Here is an 18,789-nt window from a genome sequence, read left to right as displayed (position 1 = left end):
GCCAGATTTTGTGGAGAAGTCTAACTGTTTAGTTCCTGAAATAGAGGCGTAGATGTGGTGACCACGCTTGTGCGCTCTTCCGGTCAATAACAGCTGCCTTCACATATATAGCAGGCAACGTTTTCGGCAATGGTCCTTCTCAATATGATTTAAATTAATAAGGGTCATTGGCCCAAACCGTCGCCGATATTTTTTATTTTAGGCCACAGCTTTTTGATTCATGTGTTGAGTTTATTTTTTGTCAAAATGCCCTTCTGCACCACTGCCAACGCAGCAACATCAGCATCGCCCAAGTATTAAACTAGAGCGTTTTTAGAATTACCTTTAGAGCACAAATCCTGTGGTACCACTGTCTTGAGTGAGTTACCTCTAAGCCGTGTATCCTGTGTTGTTGATGCTGACTGCGATGTGTTTTTTTGATGTTTCTGTGACCCACGAGTGGGGGGTTAAATTTCAAAACCCTTTTCAGTGCCTCCAGACTTGCTGTGCAGGTATGAGGAATTATATAAACAACATTGTTTTACAATACCCGTATTGTGGGATGGTGCCATGGTGCCATGGTGAGAACACTGGACTTGCAATCCAGAGGGTCCCGTGCCTCTGTATAACCACAGTTAAGTCGATTTGAGTATTGTGCTGTGGTGGTGCAAAGTGTGGGTATTCCCACCTCTTCCGAGATATCTGGCCAGCCTGGAAGAGTAGGCCAATACACCCTGTAAAAGGGCTTTTTCGAGCCCCATCTCTATTGCGAGACCCGTCCACCAGTAGTGACGTAAATAAAAGTAATTGCAGGGTTTCACCTTTACTTATTGCAGAATTAGGATATATGTTTGTTTGTATGTATGTATGTTGAACTTCTTTCGCACCGTACGTAGCCAACAAAATTAAACTGTGGTCTCGGCTGTACCGAGTTGATGGTCTTAACCCGGCCACTAATTACTGCAAAAAAATCCCCATATTTTTTACTTATTAAAGCTAAATACATCTCTATTACCAAAAATCTAGGTTTGAGTGCCATGTGAATCAGCATATAACACGGTGACACTCAGCGTTGATGAGCGGCAATTGAAGTGACTTGAGAAGTAGTTTATTGACGTCAGCTGCCAGTGAACGTTGTGACGCGATGTGACGCGTTGTCACTGCTCATTGTGAGGTTTCCCAATGAGGACAACAAACTAAACACGAAAATCAGTTCTAGAAACATTGTTTTTTTTATAATGTAAATTTAAAAGATGTAGTGATACACGAGAAATGCAACACGAAGGCAAGCAAATGGGACACAAGACATTTTATTTCCTGGTGTTTCAGTCCGCAGTGCTTTGAAAGTTGCATATTCCGATCTACAATAGTAGCTTGTATGTTCTCCGAACGTGTACATCTCCACGTTGATATTTTCTAGCAGGTAAACAAAACAACAACATTCTCAAAACTATGTTCCGTAAGAAAAATCACAACACTGGCAAAAACCACAGCAACACCGTGAGACCCTCTAACAACAACATCAGCGGCGGCATTGAAACATAAACACAGTCCTCTAAAGAGCCACCACAAGCCCCACAGTTTCACATTCACCGGTCCTCGATGTATTCATGGCAAGTACGAGAGGTATACGCATGGCGAGGTTGACTTTGGTGGTAGTTTGGGAGGTGCAGCGGCCGGAGTTTAAGCGACTTCTTGCACGGGGAGGGAGAAAGTAATACAATCAGATAAGAAATAAAATTATCTCCTTTTTAACCTTAATGCTGGAAAGGGAATATAAGGGGTAGTGACTTCAACATCGCGCAAGCTATGCTACGTGAACCTGTCTCTCGTGGATCGCCCATTGCATGTACATGTGTGTGCATGTGTGTGCATGTGTGTACATGTGTGTACATGTGTGTGCATGTGTGTGCATGTATGGACATGTGTATGCATGCGTGTGTATTATGGGGAGCGATAGTGTAGCGGTTAGCGCGCTGCACTATGAACCTGGCGACCCGGGTTCGATTCCCGCTCACGGCCAACATCAGTGACGATTATCTGAACCGGGCCTCCCCTAGGTCGACTCAGCCTCAAATGAGTACCTGGTACGGTGTGTAAACATCGCCACTAGGGAGACAAAGGCGGTCGGGCGTGGTGTTGGCCACCCACCCCCTCGTGTACCGTTCCGGCCTTCATAGGTGCTCGCTAACAGCACTTGCCCCTACAGTCTGTTAAGGCTATATGGGGGATCTGTGGACATCTGTGGACATCTGTGGACATGTGCAGCCCTTTTGTCAATCCACTGCTGGATGAGGGCCTCCCCACTCCTGTGCAGGTCATGCTTCGCCATGCTTGTCACTGCGAGTGTTGGTGAAGGCGGAGAGTTCTAGAAGCCGGAGCATATATTACGTTACAACAATGCTGATAGGACAACCCCGTAACAGTCGAAAATGCCCGTTTCATGTGCGCAGGTTCCATTGTGTGCGGTACATCAAATGTGCAGGAGCGGTGGCAGCGCGCTGAGATACAAACCCGGCGACCCGAGTTCGATTCCCGCTCACGGCCAGCACCAGCGATCATTTGCTGAACCGATCCTGAGCCTCCCCAAGATCGACTCAACCTTAAATGAGTCATCTTGAATTGAACCTTAAATTAGTACCTGGCGCGGTGTGTAAAAACATCGCCACTGGGGAGACAAAGGCGGCTGGGCGTGGTGCTGGCCACCCACCCCCCACCCCTCGTGTGCCGTGCCGGCCTTCATAGGTGGTGCGACTCGCAAACAGCACTTGCCCCAACAGTCTGTTGAGGCTATTTACGGGGGTGCTTTGTCTTTGTACCGTACACGCAGAGACCGTGGCGGCTTGTGTGTGCAACAGGCATATATCGTTACAGAATATAGATAACACTTGCACACCGAATTACATGAGATCGATTCCCATTTCACTTACTTATATGGAAAAATGCCATTAAAGTGTGTAGACTTTATAAGGCCATGTGACGGTCTGCGATTTGCTTTGGAAGTCCCCTGGTTAATGGTTGTCTGGTAAAAGCTACAACCATGACTAAGGGGTCGTCCATAAATGACGTCACGCGATTTGGGACGATTTTTGACTCCCCTCCCCCCCATCGTCACACGGCGTCACAAAAAGTCAGACCCCCCCCGCTCAAATATGACGTCACAAAGCTCTGCCCCCCCAAAAAACACATGCTTCAAATCGCTTTAAACTATTGTCATTGTAGTGCGTATTTAATGTGGCGCTGCACTCTGATGTTGTAGGAGAAAACATTTATTAAAAAGTCTATTTAATTAAGTAGAACGTGTTGTCTATATTTATTTAAAATTGCGCATTTTTATGTGTCTGACCCCCCCCCCCCCAGGTGCGTGACGTCATTTATGGACGGCCCCAAATGTCAACACAACACACGCGCGGTGATACAATCAGAAGGTGCTGCTGCACTCACTCAGTGTCAACACCAAATGCTCCATCTACTAAGAGTAAATACTGCAGAAGGGAACCAATGAGAGACAAGGTAATTAATTATTCACGAAGCATGCAGGCCCAAGGTGATTTGATACATTCTTACAATTCAGGTACGCATTTAAATTCACGCTACAATTTGTCTTTCTCTCATTTGTACAGCCTCGTTTGTATCGTCAGTCTCATTTGCAATGCGCAGTCTTGTTCCCACCATTAGACTAAAGGTTAACTTTCATTTGCATAAATAAGAATCGATTGTTAGGTGCACCACTTAAAGTGATGCATGTATCGCCCGTCGAAGATAAAGTTTGAACCGACGATTCGCTCACGATACGCCTGCATGCACGAAAGCGCCAATTATACTCCTGCTCACACCGACAACTGCCCCTACGATTGAAAAGCACAGCATCAGAAACATCCAATGTTACGTACGCCTCGACTCAAAAGTGAAAGTCACTTCACCGCATTGCCACGCTGCACCACAACAACTCGAGCAAGGTAGCCGCGTCTCCCCTGGGCACCCTGTTGGCGTGTTTTTCTATACAAGACAACTCAAGTTTGGGCTGGAGCCACACAATTCTCTTGGGGACGTGTCGCTTCCACGGGATGGCTCGAGGATTCCCGACATCTGAATTATGGCTGAGCGCACATTACGTCACCAAACGTGTCAATAAAAAAAAACGCAGTCGGGTAGCTGGGTCATTTCATGTGACGAACTGATAGTGACCTGCCTGACTATGCTTTGTTTTACCTAGGAAGGCCTCACGGAGTCTCAGCACTTTATCACGAGGGACCTATAAAGTATTTCGCAGCAGAGGGGCGATGCTATATATGTGCTCATAGTTGAGTACGAGTGTGGAGTTTGTATGTTCTCCCCCTGTCCTTCATGGGTTTCCTCTGGGTCCTCCGGTTTTCTCCTTTAGCTAAACACACACACACACAATGTAACTAGTATTGGCCAAAACATTCCAATGCTGAAAAAATAAATACCTGCAAATTATATTATTTGGGTCTTTCAAATGGCGAGTATTTTATGGACACGCCTGCAATATTAACCAAGGTGGCTTGCCGGAATCGAACTACAAACACCCTTCAACAAACGGCGAATGTATGTGTATGTATGTAGAACTTCTTTCGCACCGTACGTAGCCAATTGTACTAAACGGAGATGCGAATGTGCTATCGCTCGGCCACGTGACTGGCCAACTCGCGTGATAACTTCGAAAATCATGAGGACGTCACTTCCCCCCCACCACCGCCATCCAAATGAAAAGTTGTGCATCAAGTGGAGTTCTGGAGGAAATCGGGTCAAACTCGAGTGAGTGCACTCAAGTCGCCTGGAGTTGGCTGTCGATGGAAGCAAGGCATGTGATGCCTTCACCACCGACCGTGCACAGCTCTCGCGCTGACGTGGTTGTTTGCGACGCTGGCAAATAGATGTGCTTCATTTACCAAGCAAATTCACGTTTCGCAGGAATCATCCCCCGACGGGCACTTGCACGTGTAGTCCGAGACTGTACCGAGGTGTGTTTTGTCATCGAAATACATTTGTTTTTTTAGTTTTTGCTTTTTCGTAAGACCAATTGTGCCCCTCGGAATTGTATTAGATGAAGAAAGGAATTCCTTCAGTTAGCAGGAAATGTCATCTTGTTCAGAAGTGCCGCTCGAGAAATACCAGCGTTCAATCGAGGCTACCTCAACAGGCCTCTTAGATAACCACTTAAATGTCACTCACTCCCCTCATGCTTTGAGTGCCTCATCTATGGCCCTTTTTGTCAATCTACTGCTGGATGAGGGCCTCCCAACGCTGTCTGGGTCGTGAGAGTTATTTGGCCATACTTCACTACCTCTTGTCAGTGCGGGTTGGTGAAGGCAAGTTGCATGCACACTGGAGCGTACAAGTGTAGTATAACAATGGATTTCACTGCACTGGCCACTAATGCCCCGAGGCCCTATGAACCTGTTTGTGCATGATGCTCGTCCATACGTCTAGGCCCAGCTCTGCACATGTATATGAAATCGAGCACATTCCAGTTGATTTGGTCACAGGCATACAATTTACATGAGGCAGAAGGGGAAAAAAGTAGTCCTACCGAGTGAGGTTCCGACACTTTTTGGTAATACATAAGTTATCCTATGAGAAGATCTATCTGTGTCATAGAAATTTGGAATATTACCATTTGTCTCAGAAGAACTCATGAAAACTATTACAATGCAAAGTTTGAGAGTGGGGGCATGATGAGATTATGACGTCGTTCGTGCAAATTGCATCTCAGAATCTCCGAGGAACCGCAGGCAAGCTGGAAGGCAGTGAGCCGGTGCCAACAGTTGTCCAAGCTCTGCAGCCCTCGCCATATATATCAACATGTGTTGAGCCACTTCATGATTGTTTATGAAGTCAAACACCAAATGTACCCTACAATGTTGTTTTGAGTCTGTTATTGTTGACGAGTATGAGACCATTAATTCACGAAACTGAAAAGCACAATGAAATCTCAGATAGCTGATACGGAGAATGATCCTAAGAATGTCAGCAGAGCTCACGCAGTGAGCCACCCAATCACTTGCCTGTTATATTGTCCACAATGACGCAACTTATTATTGAGTTATGCATCGAATAATGTTCCGTCGAACCAGGAGTACATGTCAATAGCGTTGATTAAAGCGAGCCAAACTCTGCTGATGATACATTGTATTTTAAAACCGGTCCACAGTGTACTTGTCTTGAAACAATGCTGCTGAAATTATGCACTCCCAGAAGGCTGCGCGGATGATGGGTTGTGTAAGAAATACTTTTATTAATATGCATGTGGAGAGACGGATACGTGGAGACGTATTATCTAATTATTTATTTCATTACCGTCCTGTTGCAAGCTGATAAAATATGAAAACTTGGAAAGAATTGCACGGAACTTATTACACAATAAAACCCATAGCCAGAGAACACTCCGTGGTATGCCACGTGTCGTCCTTTAGTTGGCTTACAAAGTAATGGAGGTTGAAGTGGAATTATGAGTGCCCTGATTCCTTGAAGAAACAATGCTGGATGAAAACACGGGGTAAAAGGTTGGATTTGAATAATCTCGCGTGATGTGTGTTAAGAGCATTATATCACGCAACGTTAGTGCTAGTGTACACAACGCGACAACACCGCGTAAAGACAAAGTGACGCGGGGTGGACATGGCAAATACAAAAACACATCTTCAACAGGGTTGTCGTCTTGAATGCAATCATACATTAAAAATGTGTTTTTTTCCAGTGCTCACGATTTGCCATCATTCTCATCGATAACTTTAAAAAAGAAATAAAGTGAATATAAAGAACACAACAAGAGTAATGTTGAGGAGAAATACGCAATTGGTGTTGTTTTAATGTGTACGTGGGAGAGGGGGGTTAATAGAGTATTATTCTCACGCCCAACATCAGGGGTGGAGTATCTTTTTTTGTATTTCAACATAATTTGGTGGGCCACACATTAACACACAAATATCCCCCATATAACCTGAACAGACTGTCGGGGCAAGTGCTGTTCACGAGCACCTCTTAAGACGGGCACGGCACAAGAGGGGATGGGTGGGTGGCTAACAACACGCCCGACCCGCCTTTGTCTCCACAGTGGCAATGTTGAGTTTGACCGAAAAGGGAGGCCAAGTCCCGGTTCAGATATTTGTCACTGGTGTTGGCCGTGAGCGGGAATCAAACTCGGGTCTCTGGGGTTCGCAGCGCAGCATGCGGACCGCTACACTATCGCTCCCCATGCACGTGACCGAGAAAGGTCAAGCTAGATACGCAGTGTTGTATCCTGATTATTGTTGAACTATAACTGTCCCACTGAGCGCTGGGACTAACGGTCACCTCGTTATAGCGAGTAAAGAACTGGTTATACCCAACATACAAGGTTGGGGGCATGGCGGGTTTGATAAATTATTTTAAGGGAGATTTTTTTTTTAAATGGCTCACCAACACGCACCCATTAATCAAACGTAACCAAGGTATACACAATGGGGATTCAAATTAAAAAAATGAATAGCAGAGCCACACAAATGCACGTGAGATGACAGACAATTTCCAAGTAGCGCATATTTTTGTACACTAAAAATGAGGTGGCATTGCAGAATGTATGAACAGTACACGTCCAGGTATTTTGTAAATGCACTCCTGGATGTGGGTCGTGGGTATTTGCGCATGTCAGTGCGGATTGGTAAAACCGGGGAAGCGTTTTTTTTATTTCGACCAAGGAATGGCCCACTGAGCTGTATAGCTCCTTTTCAGGTACGACCTGGCCACAAATGTGGACATTTATAACAGCCAAATACTCGAAACGCATTTTTTTTTACGTGGGGAAAAAAACCGGAGGGAAATCTACACGACCACGGGGAGAACATGCAAACTCCAAATATAGAGACGTCGCGTTCTCGCCCCTATGGCGTCCATATGTGTGGCAGGACAACAGAACAGCAAACGTTTGCCGAAACTGCCCTCTGCTGTCCACCACGGAGGCCCACAGCCCTCTGGCATAACCGCTTTATTTGGTGGTCGCCTATTCCAGTGTAAGGGTCGTGTCAGGACACGTTTGGATGCTGTAAGGGCCACATAGGCACCACCGTAACTAAATAATTAACGAAAGGCAGGAGAAAGCACTGGATTGGTGGAGGACTTGGGCGTAGGGCTTTGGCGGCAAAGATAAAGGAGGTAATGGGGAGAGTGAGAGGCGGAGAAAGAGGCTAAGGTACAGCGTTGATGGACAGCAGAAGTGTGGAGGAGATTAGAGCGGTGCTCTTCATTGCAAGGCCCGCGGGCCACTGGTGGCCTTTTCGTGCCCCCCCCCCCCCCCACAATACAACCCCAAATGGGTTGAAATGTGTGGCGACCCTCACACTACTGATGTCTTCTCAGCGAAAGCGCCGCACCCCTCTGAAAATCAGTGAAAAACACAGTATTACAGGAGCCTGCTGGAAGGTTCCAGACATATTGAGCAGAGATTTGACGGGGGTGTGACGCATATTGGGAGGTATTGGAGCGATGAGACTTCCTACGATTGTGTGTGTGGTGAAGCGAGGGCCGTGGTAAACAAAGTCCCTACCCTGAAGATCACAAGTCGGATTGCAGTCTTAATTCCTGCTTATTAGCCGAGAGCTAAGGAGCGCGCGGTGCATGACGGTTGATCTTTTTGTCTCAGGTGATGCATACACATACTGCATAGTAATCGTGAATATCTGACTTCATAGAACTACTTGGATTTCAGCCATCAACATCTTTTTTTCTTGATCGGAATAATCTAACGGAGCCTTGCCTAGATAAGGCTGCATCATAAACGCGGTCCTTGGCATCGGAATATGGAATTGTTCGCCAATAGCTCAGGAAAACCATTTGAGATGAGCTATTGGCGAACAATTTCCACAGTATACGTTTGTGTAGTATTCGAAAGACTAGTTCAAATACGTAAGGATACTGTTACATTATACAGGCACACGAATAAAACATTGTTTTTTTTATTACTCCGACATGTTTCAGATTGTTTTCTTTAGCAATTATTAAACAGTCCTATACATGTGCATACTTATGCGCTTACGAATATGTATGCGTGTGTGCAGGGATTCAATGTGCGAATACATGTACGGCCTAACTATACGCACTGCCGCTTTACTGAAGTACAGTACAATATACGTAGTCAACAACTACACAGACGTGCACTTGTATTTAACATCATGTTACGTACCCACGTTCACACATGTAATTTTTAGGAACAGTTTGCTCTATTTCTGACCATTCTTGGTTTCCTCCAACGACCAGAATATATGCCGTGACCTCTCGAATGTCTGTAACGATGAGTCGCCTGCCTTTGCCCTACAATACCGTGGTCACGAATCAATTCGAAAATAAATTATTCGTCTTGTTCGATACGTCCCCGTGTCTAATGTGTACCGTCTCGTTTGTTAAGACCATGGGGGAGGGGGGGGTCGGCAACCTTTTTAAGGAAGAGCCGTTGCGCGTTTTTTTTGTCTTTGATCAAAATAGTTGGAGAGCCGCATCACACGCACAGCCACTTGTACACAAACACAGCGGCAGGCATTCAACAGATAACACACGCACACACATATTCTGACTTAAATACAAAAAAATATGTGATGGAATACAATGCGTATTTTTAGCTTTTGTCCCCCTAAGTTATTCTTTAACAATAGAGTTTGACTGCACATTTCGTTGTCACCAAGACATCCCATGGTGACTCATTCCCTGCCATATTTTATCGATTATTTACGTTAAATTATGTTGAAGATTAAGATGTTTTTTTTTAAACGGCTGACCTCGAGCCGCAGGTTGCCGACCCCTGGTCAACACGAAGTTGTTTACAGCCGAATTTTGACTTCAAACTTTTGTGACTGCAGGAATTCATATTCTATGGTTCTTTCGGTAAAGTGACAAAAGATAGAAAAAATAAAGTGATCAAAAAAAATCGCGACGTTTCGATCGCAGGTCGTCATCATCCTGTTCCTGATGCCGACCGCTTGTGTTGCGATCGAAACGTCGTGATATTTTTTAATCACTTTATTTGTTATGATTTTCTCTACGTGACTTTACCTAAAAAACCATAGAATATTTACAGCCGTTTTGTCAATCCCCTTTTTGCGATGGTGCCAGTGCCCTAATTGAACATACTTAACCGCACTGATCAGTGCGGGTTGGGTTGAAGGACGGAGGGCCCGGGACTGGTTCAAACATCGCAAATATCAGTTTAACACGGAGGCTTTCAAGACCAATATCATACATGATACAGGTTTTGGGTTAGATCGTGTAAATGTGTCGTTAAACCCGCCAACACCCCGACACAACTAATTAGTAAGGTTTGTCACGTAAACAGAACATGCCAATTCGTTACTAGGACAGCACACCAGTGTTGGAGAGAAAGCCACATTTCCAAACTGGCTGTTGCCTGATGAAGCTAGTTGTAATTACTGGCGAAACGTCGTACTCAGATTGTGAATTTTGTGGCTTGGCTCCCCAAAACACTGGTGTGCTGCACTGGTAACGAATTGGCATGTTCTGTTTACGCAACAAACCTTACTAATTGGCTGTGTCGGGTGGTGGTGGGTTTAACGACACATTAATATATTTACACGATTTAACAAAAAAACAGAATTTTGTATCACAAATATCGCTCGCCACTGTTAGCCGTGGCAGGGAATCAAACTCAGGTCGCCGAGTTGATAGTGCTCTATCTGTTGAGACTTTGAGCCGAAACCATAACTCTGCATGAATCAAATATCATTGTGTAGGGTTCAGTGGCGGAGAGAGTCAAATTTGTTAGATGCTTAACCTCCAGTGATGAGCGTCTTTGCTAATCTGTTTGGCCCTGGATACAGTGAGGGAAAAAAGTAGTTGATCCCCTGCTGATTTTGTACGTTTGCCCACTGACGAAGAAATGATCAGTCTATAATTTTAATGGTAGGTTTATTTGAACAGTGAGAGACAGAATAACAACAAAAAAATCCGGAAAAAGCATGTCAAAAATGTTATAAATTGATTTGCATTTTAATGAGGGAAATAAGTATTTGACCCCTCTGCAAAACATGACTTAGTACTTGGTGGCAAAACCCTTGTTGGTAATCACAGAGGTCAGACGTTTCTTGTAGTTGGCCACCAGGTTTGCACAATCTCAGGAGGGATTTTGTCCCACTCCTCTTTGCAGATCTTCTCCAAGTCATTAAGGTTTCGAGGCTGACGTTTGGCAACTCGAACCTTCAGCTCCCTCCACAGATTTTCTATGGGATTAAGGTCTGGAGACTGGCTAGGCCACTCCAGCACCTAAATGTGCTTCTTCTTGAGCCACTCCTTTGTTGCCTTGGCCGTGTGTTTTGGGTCATTGTCATGCTGGAATACCCATCCACGACCCATTTTCAATGCCCTGGCTGAGGGAAGGAGGTTCTCACCCAAGATTTGGGCACCATCCATCGTCCCTTTGATGCGGTGAAGTTGTCCTGTCCCCTTAGCAGAAAAACACCCCCAAAGCATGTTTCCACCTCCATGTTTGACGGTGGGGATGGTGTTCTTGGGGTCATAGGCAGCATTCCTCCTCCTCCAAGCACGGCGAGTTGAGTTGATGCCAAAGAGCTCAATTTTGGTCTCATCTGACCACAACACTTTCACCAAGTTGTTCTCTGAATCATTCAGATGTTCATTGGCAAACTTCAGACGGGCATGTATATGTGCTTTCTCTGTAACAGGGGGACCTTGCGGGCGCTGCAGGATTTCAGTCCTTCACGGCGTAGTGTTACCAATTGTTTTCTTGGTGACTATGGTCCCAGCTGCCTTGAGATCATTGACAAGATCCTCCCGTGTAGGTCTGGGCTGATTCCTCACCGTTTTCATGATCATTGCAACTCCACGAGGTGAGATCTTGCATGGAGCCCCAGGCCGAGGGAGATTGACAGTTCTTTTGTGTTTCTTCCATTTGCGAATCATCGTACCAACTGTTGTCACCTTCTCACCAAGCTGCTGGGCAATGGTCTTGTAGCCCATTCCAGCCTTGTGTAGTTCTACAATCTTGTCCCTGACATCCTTGGAGAGCTCTTTGGTCTTGGCCATTGTGGAGAGTTTGGAATCTGATTGATTGTTTGCTTCTGTGGACAGATGTCTTTTATACAGGTAACAAGCTGAGATTAGGAGCACTCCCTTTAAGAGTGTCCTCCTAATCTCAGCTCGTTACCTGTATAAAAGACACCTGGGAGCCAGAAATCTGTCTGATTGAGAGGGGGTCAAATACTTATTTCCCTCATTAAAATGCAAATCAATTTATAATATTTTTGACATGCGTTTTTCTGGATTTTTGTTGTTGTTATTCTGTCTCTCACTGTTCAAATAAACCTACCATTAAAATTATAGACTGATAATTTCTTTATCAGTGGGCAAACGTACAAAATCAGCAGGGGATCAAATACTTTTTCCCTCACTGTATGAGGAGATCACAGGTGTCGTGGTGAAAAATGGTTATGTTGTATATATTTACATAGTGTCTATGCACTGAATATACATCCGTATATGTAAAGCCCTTTTGCCAATCCACTGCTGGATGAAGGCCTCCCCACACCATGGGGGTCGTGTTATTTGTTCATATCACAGCACGTTGGTCAGTACGGCTTGGAGAAGGCAGGGAAGCACAGATGTGGGAGTTTAGAAGTGCAGTACAACAATGGATTTTGCTGCACCGCCCCCTGCTGCCCAATACGTGGCCCTGTGCAATGTGGTCACCCATCATCCAATCAGACAAGCACTATCCAGACTCTATCCTGCTTATCTTCCGAGATTTTACCAAATCTGGCGCATTTGGATTATTTGGTCATAGGCCGCTTATTAAATACACCCACGTATGTGTAATCTCTTGTGTGTTACACGACTACATGGAATGTTGGTGACGTGTCGTGTGGTCAATAGTGCAGGACTGGCATGGTCTGCCCCAATACTGGCCAAGGTCCCCCCTAGGTCAAGTGGGCCAATAAAAACTATTTGTTGGCGCAATGGTGGCGGTGGAACATCAGTAATGGAGTTTTTGACTCCTCCAACACACCGTGTGTTGTGCCGGCCTTAGTAGGTGCTCGTGAACAACTGCCTTAACAGACTAAAAAAAAAAGCAATCTCACAGGGAGGGTCTCTTTGCTTTTGTATGAAACACCAAAAAAACGCACACAAGCTTGGGGATTGTAAATATTTTCATTAACGCCCACAGAATCGGGTAAAACTAAGAATGCCTACACATTTCTATCTTGAGAGCAGGCCCTTTCACATTCCATCTCTGAGCCGTCTCGGTGGCGCACGCGATCATGGGTTTCACGAAATTAGGTGGGGGGGGGAGGTGAAGAAATAAAAGCTGTGCTGGTCCACATCATCATCAGCTCAGCAGCGACGTAAACAATTGTGCAAAACGGCGAAATCGCTCGTAAAGGAACTCTACAGAAAAGCGAGTTAAGAGACATGACATTTAAGACAATTTTCCGGTCCCGACGCATCTGCAAAGCACGAACATATCTTCTACATGTCGGCAATTAAGAGCAATAGTTATCCCTTTGCCCTCAATTTGTTTGTAGATGCACGCGGTTCCTTCGATTGGGTCTCCAAAAAGTGTAGCCATGTGCTTTTTTCTTTTGGTTATGGTTAAATTGAGCCAATATCACAGAGCAACAATGTTTTTTTTTTGCGTTACTTTCATTGTGTTTAGGCTTGGTTTATACACAGCATTGAAACAAGCGTGGTGCAAATCAAGCAGGGTAAGTGTTGCCTAGCGATGTTTCTGACCTGCACTTTTATAATAACGATAATTATACAGATGGCAGCCTTCACGCGGTCCACTGTGTTAAACGAGAAATCACGACGAACGCCATCAACGCGGCGACCGAACATCGATCATCGATCACCCGGTCTTGAATACAACGACACAAGCCCCTCTTCAAGGCCAAACAACAATGCCAGATAGGCGCTGGGACAGGGATCCTCCAACTGTTTGAAGGGACTCTCCCGGGCGAAGTAATGTGTGGTTGTCTGGCTTGAAATTGTAGTTTTTGCTCTGCATCTACATCTGCCACACGAAAGAAGAAGATTATACAGTAATAACAATAATAACGATCTGAAGTAAACACACAATCAAGTGTTCACAATTGTGCTCTAGAGTTGCAAAGGATAATTGGACGTGACAATAATTCGTGCCATCACATTGTAAAGTTTGCAAACAGATAAATAATTTAACGGGAAGTGCAATCTACCATGTGCAACAATATGGCATGTTTGATTTCTCATGACCATGATTCTCATCTTCATCAATGTGCTGGAATCAGTCATTTGTATCAGCGACCCAGCACACACACACACACTCCCTCTCTGACCGATGCTGGATTGATTCTTCAATCCTGGCCTGCATTCTCATTGAGGGGTGTCATTAACTTTCCGTCTCCCGTAACGCATTCTTCCAATTTGTAGACTCGCATGGTGGCACTGGGCGGTGCACGCTGGACTTGGATTAGCAATATCTGTCGCCGTAGTGATTCTTTTTGAGGAGGCAGATTGGGAGTGAATTTGCGAACCTTAAATTGGAGGCGAGCGTACTGACCGTCTAGGCTAATCTGCCAAAAACACACACAACTAAGTTAAAAGCGAACTGTCACTGTATTGATATGCTTTGTGCAATACCGTGATTCATATCCAAGGTACCAGACAATAGCGGTTTAAATAAATGTTAGTATGATTTTTGGTTGTTTAAAGGATTTATCGTAATTATGCCACTGGCTTCAAGGCAAGGAGTGCGGTAGTCGTCAGCCCATCAAGAAATGCCCTGCAGAGATCAAAGCGAGGCATCACTGTAGCCTCGTGTCAATCTGGCAATTGTGCAGGCGATACACGGATGCATTGTCCAGGGTAATTGTGACAAAGCATCTTGACATGCCGTTGCAGTGAGCTGCTTTGTAATTGAATGTTATTGTTGGGACATGCAAGTATCGTACTACATGTCCATGATGGTGGTTGTTCAGTAGCCAATGATGACTGCCATGGGGAGGGGGAAAGAGTACGTTTGTGGCAGTGTCCGGATATGGCTGATGAATATTCATACCAGGACGAGCAACGCGCATTCTGGATTTTTTTTACGCTATGTTAATATCACCGAATGCCTTTACAATCACAGCAGCAATCGCAGCGACTTAGTATTGCCCAATTCACAGGTAATTTCTAAATGTATTGGCAGTAAGTTGGTATTGCCCAGTGCAAAGTATTGCCGAAATTGGGCAATACTTTGAAACTGAGCAGCAAGCTATTGCTTACTCAACGATATCCATTAGCAATGTTGCACCTGTCATAACGATATGCATCGTGTATGTGATGTATAATAACTCAAGATTGGGGTTGTCCGTATTGACCAGTGCTATCGGTGGCATGCCCTTCCTTGGAAGACACACAACAGGACCAAGGCCGTCATTGCCTCTGATGTGGATCCTCTTTCTCACCACGATCACGTGAAGGTGGTTCCTTAGCTGTGCAGATGAGCGATTCGCCCCTTCCCTATCTACCTATGCATTAATCATTCATAGTGGAAGGAAATTACATTCGCAAAAGTAAATCTCTCCTTTGCAATATGGTTTCATGTAAGCTTTGCTGCCTTGCTTGAGACCATTTGCTACTAGATGGTGAGAAATAAATTGCTTTAAATCGCACATGGCAGGCCAGGTTTTAATCACGTGATCTCAGTGGTGGTGACTTGGTATTCTAACTGGGGTATGAAACACAGCATACATCAACGTATCAGTGAAAGTTGAAAGCTAAATTTTTTTTGTAACAACCACATCCTTAGCATATACAGCTACAGTTATCGCTAATGATTATTTATCGCTCCATAAAACACTACTAAAAACAAAGTTATAGCACCTACTGCCCACCAGTTTTTTTTTTACTTAACATCTTTAAAACTACCAGTAGATATATTTATCACAATTCAGCAATATTGATCAAATTTCCAATCACATTTGTTGGTCAGAAATACAATTGCTTACAAAGGCTGGGAGAAGCTTACAATGGAGCATTGGGACTAAAAAACGAAGCATCCGTGCGTTTGTGCGAACACTTTACAGCATGTCACACAAGAACTTTACACGCCCGCAAACACTAACCGTGCTGTTTATAGCTGAGCAGCGCCCCCACCCCGCCCCCACCATCAGGTTCAAAGCACACAAAAAGCCTCAAACCCCGGGGTCTTGTCGTCCACAACTCTATCTCCACACTCGTCCAGAAGAGGACCAGCGCCGTGTGCGCACAAAAACATTGGCACGGCACTCGGTCAGCAGGCAACCAAGCACCAAGTGCACGGCCAAATACGGGTACTGTTACACAGGAGGATGGGTGCAGACTCAATAGCCGTCAAATGCACCCACAAGAAATGATAGAGGGGAAGAAAAAAAAGTGCACATTGAATGCATGACACCGGAGTGCACAATCACACACTGCCACGATTGCATAAACTCTAAACCCGCGGGAACGTTTTTTTTTTTTCTCTCTCTCCAATACCGAGTTGTAGGGAGATGCGATGCCCGTCTTCGTGGAAGGAAGTCTGAGGGCTGCGGCAAGGTCAACCTACGTTCTCATCGGCGTTAGCCACCACAGCGTGCCTGCTTGCTCACCACCCGCTTCCCTGTTCACTCTCCGGGCACCAATTGAGACTTTGCAGTCCACACTGGGGTTAAACTCAAAATTGAGCTCTGTCAGGAACCTGTGAGGATGGGGGGGGGAGGGCGGGGGGGGGGAGGTGAGAGGGGCTGATTGAAAAGAAATCAGGTGGGAAGTATTTTGGTTTTTCCCCAAACAAACTATATCTTGGAAGGAAAAGATGTTTTAACATTTTACTTTTACCCAATTAGTAACATGTTCCAAAATAATTTTGAAGCGAGTAAGGGCGTAACATCACTGAATCCCTTCAACGTCAGCCATGACCAATATATTGCTGTATGATGGCCTCCCCCAAGCCATCACAGAAACTTATTGTACGTTAGATTTGTTAAAAAAAAGTGATGTCACTTAATTAAAATTACACCATAATTCTTCTTAAACTGCTCTCAACCCCACCGTATCTTGTTGAAGAGGCGGTGATACCACTGATAAGTTAACCGATTCTCTTACAGAACAACAGATAATGTTATCTTATGGCATCCTGGGTACACTTATAATTCGAAGGGAACAGACCGTCGCAGTAAATAAACCTGACCAGCCCAGCCTTGCTCAGGACCAGGAAGAAACACTGATCGAGGAGATGCAGTACCTGGGGCACAATGCTGCTGGGGCAGGGATAGGGAAAGGATAAACAACAGACGCTCGCTCTCCCCACTTTGACGACGCAACATCGATGGTTTGGGCAGCTTCTGTCACAACTGCACACGTGCAAAGCCAAATAGGCTTCAGGTGCGTAAGCCTCGGGACATCGCACCCAGCGCAGTAATAAATTTAGTACCGGGTGCCGATTAACATTCGCGACTAACCGAAGCCAAAATATTTATTTGCCTTGGAGATAATTTATGATGACGAAGTCTGCCGGTGAATTTGATGACAGGCCTAGTTTCTGAAATTTAAATAATTTAAAATCGAATTAAGTCGGCAGTAAGATGCTTGGTGAGCTCCAAATTTTGGATCTCCATGCGAACCATTTGCGTCAGCCGCTAAATGAGCAGGGACACGTGACGGATGTTACATTGCCAGCTTCGCAAGCGATTGGCCATTTCACGCAGAGATGGATATTCTGTGATAATCGGATTATCAATTGCCTCGGAAATAATCCAATTGTACACAATGAATTCTGACCAATCCCATAAATCGAGGCAAGCTGCCCAATCCCATCATCAAACCGTTGGTCACAATGTGCCTACTTTGTGAGCGAGTGAGCGAGCGTGCGGGCACATGCGTGTGCGGGCACATGCGCGTGCGGGCACATGCGCGTGCGGGCACGCGCGGGCACGCGCGGGCGTCATCCCGTCTCGTAGGTGGAGAGCAGAGCGGCGTCAACGGGCTCCATGCATGAGGGGCAGGTGAAGGAGCGCATGAGCCAGTCGTCGATGCACTCCACGTGGTAGGTGTGCAGGCAGGGCAGGAAGCGCACCGCGTCTCCACACACAAACTCCAGCATGCAGATCACGCACCTGCGGGAAAAAAAACGAGAAGCGGAAGGGGGCGCAGCACCGTCGACCTCAGCATGCGCGTTTGCTGAAAGGTATTTTGTTTTAAGTAAAAATAACATTTCAACAATCCCACCCTGCACATGCAAGATATCTCCCGCCATCAAAATCCAGTTAATTATGCACGTTACTACCGGGCTAAATAAAAGACTTGTGCAGAGGTGGCACAGTGGTTCGTTGACTGTGCTATAAACTTTGCAACCCGAGTTCTATTCCCGACTGTGGGTAACATAAGTGAAATATTATATCGGAACTGGTTTTCCCCCCCTCCTTGACGCCTCCGATTACCATGGCTTGCTACATACGGTGCGAAAGAAGTTCAACAATACAGTGAGGGAAAAAAGTATTTGATCCCCTGCTGATTTTGTACGTTTGCCCACTGACAAAGAAATTATCAGTCTATAATTTTAATGGTAGGTTTATTTTAACAGTGAGAGACAGCATAACAACAAAAGATCCAGAAAAACGCATGTCAAAAATGTAAAAAATTAATTTGCATTTTAATGAGGGAATAAGTATTTGACCCCCTCTCAATCAGAAAGATTTCTGGCTCCCAGGTGTCTTTTATACAGATAACGAGCTGAGATTAGGAGGACACTCGTACATAATACACCAACCAGCGATGACCAACGTAGTGAAGTATGGTAAAACA

General features: G+C 45.2%; 1 protein-coding gene across 1 annotated transcript in view; it reads right to left on the bottom strand.

Moving 5' to 3' along the window:
* Positions 1-1,273: 1,273 nt before the first annotated feature.
* RNF11 (ring finger protein 11) overlaps positions 1,274-18,789 on the bottom strand; it is a 47,567-nt gene continuing 30,051 nt past the window's right edge. The window contains exon 3 of the mRNA XM_032966268.2: positions 1,274-18,101. Coding sequence (XP_032822159.1) covers positions 17,930-18,101 — 172 coding nt within the window. The 3' untranslated portion in view covers positions 1,274-17,929. The remainder of the gene's footprint in view (positions 18,102-18,789) is intronic.

This window comes from Petromyzon marinus, chromosome 35 (assembly GCF_048934315.1).
Source record: "Petromyzon marinus isolate PM22_M1 ecotype Great Lakes invasive population chromosome 35, UKy_Petmar_22M1.pri1.0, whole genome shotgun sequence".
Classification (NCBI taxonomy): domain Eukaryota; kingdom Metazoa; phylum Chordata; class Hyperoartia; order Petromyzontiformes; family Petromyzontidae; genus Petromyzon; species Petromyzon marinus.
This window is presented reverse-complemented; position numbering and strand designations above follow the sequence as displayed.